This window comes from Cyprinodon variegatus, unplaced genomic scaffold (genome assembly GCF_000732505.1).
Source record: "Cyprinodon variegatus isolate N-32 unplaced genomic scaffold, C_variegatus-1.0 Scaffold1353, whole genome shotgun sequence".
In the NCBI taxonomy this organism is placed as follows: Eukaryota; Metazoa; Chordata; class Actinopteri; order Cyprinodontiformes; family Cyprinodontidae; genus Cyprinodon; species Cyprinodon variegatus.
The window spans coordinates 125,073-138,543 of NW_015151806.1; the positions used below are offsets into that span (position 1 = coordinate 125,073).

Consider the following 13,471-nt stretch of genomic DNA (forward strand, 5'->3'; position numbering starts at 1 on the left):
AAAATCTGTAGGACAGTAGATCTTGAGGACCAGGGTTGGAGACCACTGGTGTAGATTAACCCTGAGGTTCTGGTGCCTACCCACTTTTGGCCACCCCTCAGTATACATTGGTTATTGCCTGGCCACCCTTATAACAATTTTTTGGCTATGCCTCTGCCTGCAAAAAACAAGGACAACAGTACTGTTTTCCAGTTAATTGCTGAGTTCAAATTCAGGGGCTGCGTCCTACGAAGGCCAGATTCGTAGGCCGATTACTTCATAGAGCGGCACCGAGAGCTGGATTGGAAGACTCCTCGTCATGCGGCCAAAAAATGCTGCCTTCTTTTATCTCATTTTAAAGGATGGGTCCGGTATATCCTATGTAGCCTTGAATATCCCGCGATTCATTGGGAGTCCAAGCAAGCCGGCTCCTCCATGCTCAGAGGAAAACTGTACTCCGAACAGTGGTGAATATCGTAAGTGGAGTTTAATATAATACAAGTTTCTGAATTGTTCCATCTGAAATTAATAGAAATAGTTGTTTAAAATGGTTATTGAGTCAGTTATGTGGCAGGTAATGTTAGGTTTATTGAAAGGTTTTTATCTGTCCCTTTGCAAATGGATTTGGCTGACATTTAAGCACAGATTGTAATATCTCTGCAGCATGGGGACTACAAATCTGAAACAAAGTGACATCTGTGACGATGCTGCTGAAGCTCCTGGATGATGTTATTAGCATCCAGAACAGTAGTGAGAAGTTCTGCATCCAGTCTTTGCCTGCCTTGTGTATCAACTGCTACGGTTGCTAGGTTACAGAGCATACGGGCGGTGAATGCCGGAGAAGGCTGGACCTGTTTGAATCCACAGCCAAAATTCTTCCGGCCTCCTTATTTTCACAGACCTAGCTAGACTGGGTCCTCCGAAGATGCAACCTTTGAAATCAAACACAAACCTTTAATCAAATTGGTGGATTTCTTTACGGGTCAGAGTACTAAAGCAGTTTTTACACCTGTAATTAAGAGTGCAGTATTGGCAGTTCAGACAGCTCTCATCTTTCTGCAATGACAACAAATCTGCTGGGAAACCTACAGATTCATGTAAAGGGGGAAATGTAAAAAGCTCCCTGGCTCTATGTTGGTAAAAAAAAAAAAAAAAAAAAGAAGAAGCCAACATCAGTAACCGTGACGACAATGGATCAATTAGTCTTTCCAGTAATGTAAGAGGGGAAACAAATGAGCTGGCTAAGGTTCAGGAAGTCGTGGAGATAGAATTAGTTATTCAATTAATTTTATAAAGCAAAATACAAACTAATTCAACTCTAGGAATCAAGTCAGATATTTCTAAAGATAAAGATCAGAAAATTCCTACCTAATTATGTTTGCCTTTTGCTAAATATTGCTTCATTTATCTTTAAAGGGGTCCTGTCTTGTACCATGACTTTTCAAATTTCCATGACAGCAGCTATGCTCGTTGCATACTAATTATTTTGGCTTGATATATTTAATTTCTGTATTTAACACTTTGCTTTGGCTCTATGTGTTGGTAAACCATGATATTTTTTGTATAATCACCATGACAAGACCCTGTTACTAGAGGTTCAATATTGCACAAGGAAGCTTTGGAGCTGATCAGCAACTCCCATTGGAATCGTGTAAAAAAAAAAAACAAACAAAAAAAAAAAACAAGATGATGTGTATGAAAGGTAAAACTAAATAAATTTAATGCCAAGAGGAATAAGAAATAAATAGGAATCAGAATACAATATGAAGTTGTGTTAAAGTGGTGGAAGCATTCGATTTTGTTGTCAAGTTGATGGATGTTTGAGTGCACAGCCTCGCTAGTACTGATACTAGTGATATCAATGTTATCCTCGCAGTTATAGTGATGGAATGGTTTATAGTGTATTTCATACGATACTTGCCATTTTTTAACTTTCTAAATTAGTAATATAGCATTGGCTTGAAATTCTCTCCAATACTAATAAATTATTCCAACCATACTATTAATGATACTTAAACTGACACACGTCTTCCAGTGGTAAGTTTATTTATTTTGATTGGGCAAGTTGACAAGTAAATTAGCCATTTATAATATATTATTTAAATGATTTATTTAACTCTTCTTCTCCAAACTTATTTTTTAGCTTTTGCTTTCATTTGTCATTGATACAGGTGACTGGTGTTTGAAATTAAAAACGTTGCTGACTTTGTTCTGTAGAAAGACACTGTTGATAGTTATTTAACATTGCGTTCTGATGCAACCTAGTGCTAAATTTATTTTCAGGATAAAGGACACTACGTAAATGCTATCAGGATGATTGTTCTTGATGAAGATACATCTAGTTATTATTTTTTTTTTAATATAGAGTTCTAGTACTTCATTGGGCCCCTTTAAAAACATCAGTGCTGTAACCAAAAGTCAAGTTTTAAATTATAACTTTTTTTTGCTAACATACCCCTAGCCCCTAAAGTAAATACCAGTTACGTGTCAAAGACTAGAAAAATGTTCCATCAAATTTTGCTTCAATTACTACAATATTTTTGATCGGCATTGAAATCCTTGCTGGCTGGGCCATTTTTGTCTGTAAAAGCTGTTATAGAGGTGGCTGTCTTCCTTTTTTTGCTTTGGTAGCAGGGGTAAGATGAAGATGTCGACACTCTGCTTTCAATACAGAGAGATCCTACCGCTTACCCCCAAGGCGTGTGCAGGCTTTTTTCAGCTTCATTACCTTTACAGAAGTGAAAATGGCCATGTGGTGTTGCATGGCCCGATGGTTAGGGCATTGATGTTGCACTGCAGCAGGCTTCATGAGTAAAACGGTTTCACTCCTTCACAGGTTAAAGTGACAAGATATAACTCAATAGATCTTATTTGTCAAATAGTAGATGTCCCAGTCACTTGCTGTAGTATTAATCCAGATTTTATAAATTATAATAAAAACTTCTCAAATAAAACTGATATCTAAGTTGAAATATTCAGAAATTAGATGATTTAGTCAATTTCAGTGCATCAAAATTTAAAAACTCTTAATTTTGTCTAAACTCCAAAGTTGAATATCTATATGCGTCATTAATATTATTTGTATAAATATTTCTCAGCTTTCCTTACTTCAGTCACGTTGTGTGTTTGCATCAATAAGCTTCCAGCATCATTTTTTGATGGACATTAAAGCACTTCTATTGTAAGAGTTCCAATATATTTCATGGCACAGCCCAATGATTTTCAAAATTATTGTATTAGATGGCCATTCGTAATGTAAGTGTTGTCTATTCCATAAAAAAAAAATGAAATAACTTTTTCCCTATTGAAACACCTAAACACCTTCCAAACTATGGTCAATACTAGACATTTTTGGTTATTTAAAGATATAAGTAAGCACTTTTATTACCATAATTACATTATTTCTAGTGACCTGGATGATTATCTAGTTGCACATGTGCAAATTACCTGATGGTATGGATCATGCTTCTGTTACAGTTCAGGTAGTGACAGGACCAATCAGAGCTCAGGAAGAGGGAATATTCAGATTTGATGGGTCATCATGAATGAAGTACGGTATTTAGGATTCTGCAAAGTTGATGCACTCCGCCTATCCTAACCAGCGCCACCCATCAGATAAAACTTCTCCTCCTTATTTGAATATAAGAACATGAAATAAAAGGATAAAAATACTGTTAACAAAATAAAAGTCACTGAATACATAAAGTAGCTTTACAAAATAAAAGTGTCACAAAATAATTCCCCATCATGAGATAAATAAATAATGAAATAAATAAATGTAGTAACTCATACATCTTTGAATAAATTAAATAGTTATTGAGAATTTATCAATAGAAGTATTTATTTCTTTATTTTATTTTGAATGAAACAGCTCTCCATAGCTACCACCACCATGCTCCACAGTTGGTTGAAAATTTAAGGTACTGTTCCTTTAAAGACAGAAGAAAATCTGCAACAAGTAAGGTACTGTATGTTGGTTCACTGATTATGAGCAAGATGCTTTAATTTGTCTAGAACGGTTTGAATTAATAATGTGAAGTTCTCATTTTCTTTAATGGGAGGGTATGCAAACGTTCCAGCACAGCTGTGTTTCTTTTTGACCATATGTGACCATGAGACATCTCTCCAAAACGCTCTTAGCTCAAGATTTCAGCCAAGCTATAAGTTTTAGTTTTGTAACAAAGGGGTTTCATTCTTGTTGGCATCTTCCATTTCATGGCTGCCATAAGATGTGGTGGTTCCTGGGTTTTAAATGATTTCCATTTCTCTGACGGTAACAGATCTGGTTTACAATAGAAATAAACAAAGTGTCTTAAAAATGACTGCAATCCTAAGCACACATCAAGTCTATATTTAAAGGCTTATGACAGCCTAGCATTAGGATCCTGGAACCAAATAGCTAAACAAACCTCTACCAGTTATGCTGTTATTTATGCTTGATATTTTACCAGAATCATACTAAAGGCTCAGTGATGTCCACAAAAACCATTCCATCGGATAATGATTCATAACATCAGACTATTACTGAGGGTATCTATTAAAATATCCACTATTGTCTTTCTTTACTGATTTGTTTCAATGACTAAGTTATAAGTATAACTTTCTATGTTTTTTCTTTTTTTATTTTAATCAAAATGCTTTTTGTTTCAGCATTTTGTGTTATTACTATCACTATCTCATAGAATATTTCTGTTCCAAGAGCGAAGGATGGTTATCAAAAAAGCCTCTCTTCTAAAATTGTAAAGTGACAAATAATTTAAGGTCTTTTTCAGTCTGCGCCATCCAGAACTGTGTCAAGATGTCCTGTCAATGCTCACAGGCCCTCATTTTCATTCACAGCTGCTCCACTTCTGAATAGCAGACAGTAATGAGATCATGCCAAATCTAAATCTAAAATTATCCGCCGTTACTCACAGGACAATAATTCACAGTCACACATACGGCATGCGTAATGTATTATGCATCTTTGCTCCGTCTTTGGCCACTAGCAACCCCAGAAGTTCCTCGCTCACCCAAATAAACAGGCTGACCAGCAAACACAATGAATTACTCATGATTCATTAGCAATTAATGGACCTCGTTCTCTGCTTTCATTTCCAATTAAGGGAGCTGAGGGGACTAAATATGTTGTGTTGTGAGTGAGAGAATAAGCTCACAGTCATGCTCCGTTTTCTCCGCCTTGTAACTGCCTGTTTAATGTTTATTCCATCACCGGGAGCCTGTTTGTGCACGTTGAGCAGATTGTTGTGCATGTATGATGCTCATCATTTTTTTATTTTATCAAAACTTCTCAGGAGCTAAAGTATAGCCTGGCAGTACAATATTTTTGATGCATATCTCAAGAGGAGGAAAAAAGCAGTTTTATGAGTTTGTCTGCATTAATAGTTGTGTGTTACCTTTCTATTAGGACAGCACCGCTCCCTTGGACCAAGTTTGTCAAAAGTACGGAGCTTGAAGCTGGACAGCAGCATTTGGAGCAATGAACTTGTAGAGGTATTAAAATGTTTTTCTACATTTTGAACATGAAGCTTTATACTGGTCAATACGTAAATAAACTATTTACCCATTTAGAAAACTTTTCATTGTTATACAGTAGCTCTTTCAAGTGCACAAAGCCAGACTTAAAACTGTTGCTATGTCAAATATCTCCAAACTTTTTCAATGTTAATAGGGCATCTTTTTTGGGGGTTGGGGAACAAAGGGGGGAGGGTGAGATTAGAGGTATGAAAATAGCTGTATTAACTCATTTTCATTAGTTTGCACTCCCCAAAGTAATGATAGATGGCTGCAAAATAAGTTATACTAAAGTAAAACTTTATTTGAAAGTAATTTTTGGTTTAATTTCAACACCTTTTTTAGATGGTTGTTACATCTTTTTTGTTGAATTTAGTTCTGGATTCTGACCCGGCCTTTCCAAAACTTTTTATTTTCCTTGTTAAAGCTATTGTTTATGTTCATTTTGATGTGTGCATGTACAAAAACTTGATTTCATGTAAAAACTAAAGGAGTTAATCCACTAGGGGAAAATATGCTATTATAGTTTATCTGACATGATGGTGCTGGCACAATCACATTTTATAGTGGGACCTGAGTTTTAATTTGTCATATGTATTGCTGTTTCTCTGCCTGACTGACAATGTGGCTCAGGAATTGGTATATGGACAACGTAGGGGAGTGATTCACATGAAAACCAAGTACTTGATAAAAACTCCTTCAGCATTACTATTAGCCTCAATGCTCACTGTAATGTAGGCTCATTTGTATTCTAAATATTGATAACGGTCTTCTCTTTGCCCTGTTAAGGTATGACATTAAATCTTTTGGACCCCTATAGATTTTCTGATTGATTGTAACCTCCCTGCATAACTACATAGAAAAGAATGCAAATGTGAAGGAAACCTTTAGGGGACTTCTCAAGCTTATTCCACTATATTTGATGACTATAATTAACCCAAGAAAACTCAATGCTGAAATGAAATCAAAAAAGGTTTTTTAACAGTTATTTAGCTTAAAGGTGTTGATATCTAATATAACACCCCTCAGGAGAAAAGCCCTATGTATTGCCTATTCAATCCCTTTACATTTTAAGCTCCGATGCACATCTGTTGTATTATTGGTTGAAAAGGTTTGAAAATTAATTTACATTCCCTGCTTTAAGGCTTAACTTAAAGAACTTTATTCATATTCTGTACCTTTCAGAGAGCTGCCATTTAACAGATAGTTATAATATATATTTCATTGTCTAGTTTTTACACAAACTAAGAGATGCTTTTCTCGTCTAAACATATTGCCTGTGCATCTTGTAGCTCTTCCTGGAAGTGGGGAACATGAATGCTAACAGTTTCTGGGCTGCTAACCTAGTCCTAGAGGAGGAACTCCACAGTGGGGCCTCGGCCGAGCAGCGTGCCTCTTTTGTTCGGCGGAAGTACAGAGAGAGGAAGTACTGCAAGGTCCTTGAAGACTTTAATGACCTTGAGGAGCTCAATCAGGTAAGCACTCCATTGGGATGGAGCAGAAACCAAACCCCCTTACAGCTGCTTTATGCTGTTCCTCACTGACTTTCTTTTGCTCTTGTTTAATTCTTTTCTTCTTATCAATTTACACTTAAAAATAAAACCTGCCATTGTGAGTTGACTTCATTATTTCAGTTTTATTTTAAATGATATTATGGCATTGATTATTGTGCCCTTCAAAATAAAGACTTTTCCTCTCTCCTTCTAGAGTATGGACAATATAGACTGTGCACAATTAGACATGGTCAAAGAAGCAATGTTAAAGTACAATGATTTGTGTACAATGGCCAATATTACATGTCAAAAATAAGGTGGTATTTTCTCTACCTAATGATTAACCCTAAACTATTATTTTGGAATATTTTAGAGCTTTCCACATATCTGCAAATAAATCTGTAGGGTACTGTTGGTCACATTCTTACAGCAAGATGATATCCTGCAAGATGTCTGGAAGAAAACATAATGGTTTAATGTATAGAAAACATGGCAAATGCTGGATGTCACTTTGTTTTGTCATAAAACTGCCTGAAATAATTCTCCTTGTTGATCCTGTTTTTAAGGCTTTCATTTTACCATTTACCTGTTTTATCACTTTAGTTAAGGTTGGTTATAATAACCTAGCTTTGATAGATAAATTTAAGGCTTTAGGAAATACTGGCCGGTGGAGTGTATTGCATGTAGGCCAGAAGAAACTGGACACATTTAGCATGAAATATGCAGGGGGGAAAAAATGGATCAATTATGTCATGGTACTAATAGCTGAATAAAAATGCAAGATCAGACTAAATTACTCTCTGCAACCGGCTGAGATCACTGGTCTTCTTTGGTCAAACCGCCACTGCAATTCGGCGGCAATGTCATGAGTCAGACAGAAAGAGAGATATGCAGGCAAAGTAACACACATCTGACTTATGGTAAACACAGAGCAAAATCTCTATATCACAAAGTAAAATACCCAGATTTATCCCATTTGGAGAAATACTGATTGGACATATGCTGTATGATCATTAAAACATTTCAATGAACAGTGTATTTTACCCTTGCTAGGAGTTTGTAAGAACTTCGAATAGAATCTGCAACAGAAATGTTTGGTTTAGCTGGGTTTTTTTTTTTTTTTTCTGCAGGACTCTGTTCTTGTGTGTGTATGTGTCTTTGGGCAGTGTGTGTGTTGGTGGGTGTATGTGGGGGTATGTGAACATGTGTGCTGCCCTACTTCAGTAGTGTGAATCTTCTGTTCCTGAGGGAGTTCCTTTCAGGGTGGAGCGGGAGAGAAGGTGTGACACAAACTGAGAGTATGGCTGCTTCACAGGGTCAGTCCTGTTGAGAACGCAGTGTGTGGCTGTGTGTGTTAGGAGGGGGCCAAACTTAAAGAATATGTTAGAGAAGTACTGAAAGTGTGTGAGTCCATCTGCTTTTTCACCACCCCAATTTGTTAAAGTTCAGTGGATAGTAAAAATGAATGTATGCAGAAACCAAATATACTTCTTCTCTTTGCTCTATTGCATTATCCCCTTTTTTGTAAGTTCAATTTTGGTCTTCAATATGTTCAAATGCAATTTTTATGAGATGATGAGAGAATGAATGAGCAGCCCCTATAATATAAGAGTGGTACAGGAGAATGGAAAATGTGTCTGTCATATAGCAAATACAATGAAAAGAATCTCTTGGAAAATATTAATTCTCCTACAATATTCCCTAAAAGTACTTGATATTTTTCTGATGTAAGCTATTTCGTATTGCGGTTATATTTTCTTTCTAGAAATTAACAATATTAAAAATTGATCCTTATTTTACAATCCAAATGTTCATATTTGATGATCGCAACAAAAATTGCAACGTTAAGTTTAAACTGAACCAAATTTCTTTGTTTTGTTTTAAACAAATATAGAAAAGAATTAGAGAGCCAATATTTAGACCATACCTGGAAATTTGTTGTCGCCATGGGGACGTAATTCACCACCTCCAGACAGTGGTGTTAAAAGTATATTGTTTATTACTCAAGTAGAAGTATAAATCTTTAAAAACTTTTTTGTAGAAGTTAGAGTATCAACTTAAGCTTACTACTCAAGTAAAAGTGTAAAACTACCTAAACTACAAAAGTAAAAGTAATGCAGGAAAAAAATATTAAGGAGAGATGCTTTACCGCACTACCCTATTAAAGGAACATTTTCCAACAATTCTGGATGATAACTTCCTTATTCTTATTAATTTTTTTAATGTTATAACTAATTGGCATTCGTGCAAAATTTACCTTTGCATCATCTTGAAATACTATTTATTTTGGTATGTAGAGAACTGCTACTTGCTGCATTACAAAAAAATTATAATATACTTGTATTTCAATGAAACTCTTGACCAGTTCATCTCTTAACTGCCTTCTTAATCTGTCTAATTTTAAGTAATTTCATTAGACTGTTTCATAACATAGTCTCTTATGTAGATCTATTAATTTATTACACACTTAAGTTTGACTTGTGTACAGCTTTTGGTGATTTTTTACTGATAAATCATTTACAATATGGTAAAGAAAAAGGCTACTTTGGCAGACGCCCCTGTGTTATGTGCATATATTTATGTACAAAAACGTGGGGTGTACTGACTTTTTTAGGTTCTATATATTTTTTAGTGTACAGGATATTTTTCATTTAATATTACCGGATTATACAATTACACAGTGAGAACTAGTCAAGACTGTAAATATGAAGCACATAGGGATTGGGGCAGGCAGTAAGGTAACACTCCAGAAATGGGTTGCAGGCAGAATACTTCTTGCATATCTTTGCAATACAATAAAGAAAAACTCATATACTCATCTTAAAAGGAGCTTAGCAATTAGGCTAAAAAGGAAAGAAAATACACCACAAACAAGGACACTGAGCCTAATCTCACTGGACAAGTTGCTCTACTTCTGTGTCACATTTACTTACTGCAAGCATGGATATAAAACACTAAATCCTATATAAAACCTGTTCCTCTGGGATTCTTCTGTTAAATGAATACAATACCACACCACAATATCTTCAGTTATATTCTTATGAGTAAAGAATAACTGAAGAAACAAAAAAAAAGAAAAATCAGCGTTGAGGGTCACTGAATTCCAAAGAGAATACAGAAAGTCACTGATTTAAGATCCGCTCGCTGTGGAACTTAGCAAAAAATATTTCATACATGAGAGTTAAAAGCATGGTTGCAAACACCATGGGTGAGTGCATCATTTGATGTTAGTGTATTATCTGTTTTAGATTGTAGGGACAAAGAAAATGTATGAAAAATGTATGAAAAAACATACTTCCCAATCTTTCCATCTAAAAACCTTATTCTTCTATCTATCCGAAAACCAAGATTTTTCCAGGAACCAAGGTGTTTTTCCAGGTTGGATATGTAAAGATCTCTGGAGGATTATACCATACGTTCACTGTGAGCTCTATGATTTAAATTGACATTAAAAACATGCATTTTGGAACAAGATGAACTATGATTCTTGATTAGTTATGGTATTTGGAATTGAACAAGTTATAGGTAACCTTCAAAACATGCTTACATACTCTCAAACCATGTTTTTTATTTTTATTCTTTCAGCTATAATCATCCTTTCTTTATCCTATTTTCTCTTATTCTCATGTTCACCGTTATGCACTCTTATCCCATTGACCTCAACAAAGTCTCGGCGGACCACATGACCTAGAGACGGGGTGTCAGAGGAACTTCTGATATCACTGTGCACACACACACTCACTGTCTCTAGTGGCTACAGTAATTGCTATGACACGGAAGGTCATTTCCAGAGACAATACAGAATAAGGCCGGCCTGCATGGGACTGCTTTGCCCAGATCCGACACCATCCTGTGTGTGAGCAAAAGAGATAAAGACAGAATTAATTTGGCTTGTTGTTTTCCTACTGATGAAGATGAATCAGTGTTTGCAGAAGCAGTGCACTGAGATAAATGAAGCTGCGTTTGGAACACCCGCGTGCTTTGAACACCTTTATCTACAAGAAAGGGCCCCCGTGTGCGTGGGTGGGCGGGTCTTATTGATGGAGGACTTTAGTCTGCACGTCTATATGCATGGCCTTACTGTCCCCCCTAGCATTCAGACGGATATTGCTTGTTTGTGGCAGATCGATTCAGCCCAATGGCCCGGCCACAGTTGCGATGAAAGGCAAAGTTGTTAGTTGAAATTCCGCCATTTGCCTCTCGACTCCTCTGTTGATCTACTTTGTCACAGGTCATTGAGCACAATGTCACATCAATTGACTGCACAAATAGAAAGAGACAGACGGAGGTAGAAAATATCTCCCTGGATCAGACTGTATTCTTTTGCTCCTTTTATCTACCAATCTAAGCTCAATCATTGTGAGAAAAAGGTAATTCTTTTTTTAACAAACCATGAACACTTTCCCAGACATTACACCCACTCTGAAATTCACTGGCTTCAATGTTGAGAACATACAGTAAAAACTGTATATGTCTGTGAAGTTATAGCTGCTCAGGTATAAGTATTTTACCATCAGACAAATTATTACGTGGAGTATAAACAAAATTTACACATTTGTTTGAATGAGTAATGCAGGTCTTGATGGTATCAAGGTCCTCCAACCTCCATTTTACAGCTTGGAGTAATTTTTTATTGGTCTATTACAGTAAGAAAAAAAACTTAATCACCAAAAACTACTTTTACATTTGTGAGTGTAATGGCATACATCAGCACTGTACCATGAGGATATTTCTGTATAAAAAAAGAAAAAAAAAAAAGAAGAAAAAAAAATAGGCTTAAATTGTGAGTTTTTTTTTGTAAGTTTAGCAGGCTGCTCAGTGGAACAGTGAGTAGCACTGCTGCCTTGCAGCAAGATGGTTCTGGGTTTGATTCCTGGCCCGTGGTCTCTCTGCATGGAGTTTGGATGTTCTCCCGGAATGTGCTTGGGTTCTCTCCGGGTACTCTGGCTTCTTCCCACAGTCCAAAAACATAGCTGTTAGGTTAATTGGCTTCTCTAAATTCTCCTTAGGTGTGAGTGTGTGCGTGAATGGTTGTTTGTCCTGTTTGTTCCCGTAATGGACTGGCGACCTGTCCAGGGCGGGACCTCTTGCCTGTAGACAGCTGGAGATGGGCACCAGCACCCCTTGCGACTCCGCTTGGTATAAGCGTGGTGGAAAATGGCTGGATGAATGTACATTTAGCCACTTTCTAAAAAGGGCTCTTTGTAATTTAAAGTAGAAACTCATTTGGTTGATTTCTCAGTTTTTATGGAGCTACAAATGTACAAATTCATGCCTTTTTTGACAGCATTACATATTTATGGAGGTTGATAAAGAATACATACCTAATGTCCTTGCTTTACTTTTCTTGTTATGTTTATTAGCTTCTTGCTGTGTATATTTCTCACACTCTTATGTTTGTACTTCATCCTCTGCTCATTTAACCTAGTCTGCTGCTTTCCTGTAGCTCCCTTCATTGTTTTTCACATCATTATTCCCATATTTCTCTTCTCTGGAATTGTGTGTTTCATTATAGTTAATATGGCCCATTTGTATTGTTCTTATTTGCTATATTGCTTCTTTTACAGGGATCAGAGCTTTAATGATTCCCATGGGGTGTGTTAAAGGTTGATCATATTTTAAGTTCTCTTTTGAGATCAGCAAAAGGGAGTTCAATTCCAAACATTATGTGGTTTAACTGATGCCGCTTTATAGACTCGTCACCCTCTATCACCCCAGTGTTTTATCATAGACTCGCACACTAAAACAGGGATGTTCCACCTAGATAGCAACACGCTATGCTTACTTTTTATTGACTCTTAAGCACCTTATCTGGGTGAGGATTTTTGCTGATACACATTTTAACAGCTTTTTAAATTCCGACTATTCCACCTACTTTCTATCATACCAGTGAATGAATGTGAAAAATGTTGAAAGTAATTGTTTTCAACTGTAAAATGTAAGACTCTTGATTAGATGCTTTGATCTGGAGCTAGGCTTGTATCACTGTGTCTACACATTGAACTGTTTAGTATGCTCTGCATCTTTTAAAGAAACATTTCAATGGAGAAGATTCTAATCTCAATACCTCCAGAAGCTCTGTATTTAATCAATTCCTCTCATCTCTAAATCTTAATGCGAACAGGCGCTGTGTGCAGCTGTGGTTTCGTCTGACGTGCTGCAGACCATGGAGTTGGTGTTCAGTGGTGCAGATGTTATGTGCGCCACCGGAGATCCAATCTACTCCACTCCTTATCTCTTGGCTCAGCGTGCTGGACAGAAGGTTCAGATGGAATTCCTGCATCAGAACAAACTATCTGGTATGTTGTTTTTCTAATGTCATTTGGGATATCATATGGGGCTTTGGTATTTAGTGCATCTAGAAAAGTAGTGATGAGCTGATATTTTGAACCTTGGGGGAGATGAGAGGGTATGGGAAAATAATTGCTTCTCTACGTTAGTGTATCCAATAAAAAACTGGAATAAACAATTAATTATTTTGACAA

At 36.4% G+C, this 13,471-nt stretch overlaps 1 protein-coding gene across 1 annotated transcript in view; it reads left to right on the forward strand.

The window, feature by feature from the left end:
* Positions 1 to 13,471, forward strand: part of arap2 (ArfGAP with RhoGAP domain, ankyrin repeat and PH domain 2) — a gene marked incomplete at its 3' end in the record, with an annotated part of 133,956 nt that overhangs the window by 84,827 nt on the left and 35,658 nt on the right. The window contains exons 12-14 of the mRNA XM_015402490.1: positions 5,387 to 5,472; positions 6,786 to 6,968; positions 13,111 to 13,285. Of these exons, the coding sequence (XP_015257976.1) occupies positions 5,387 to 5,472; positions 6,786 to 6,968; positions 13,111 to 13,285 (444 nt within the window). The remainder of the gene's footprint in view (positions 1 to 5,386; positions 5,473 to 6,785; positions 6,969 to 13,110; positions 13,286 to 13,471) is intronic.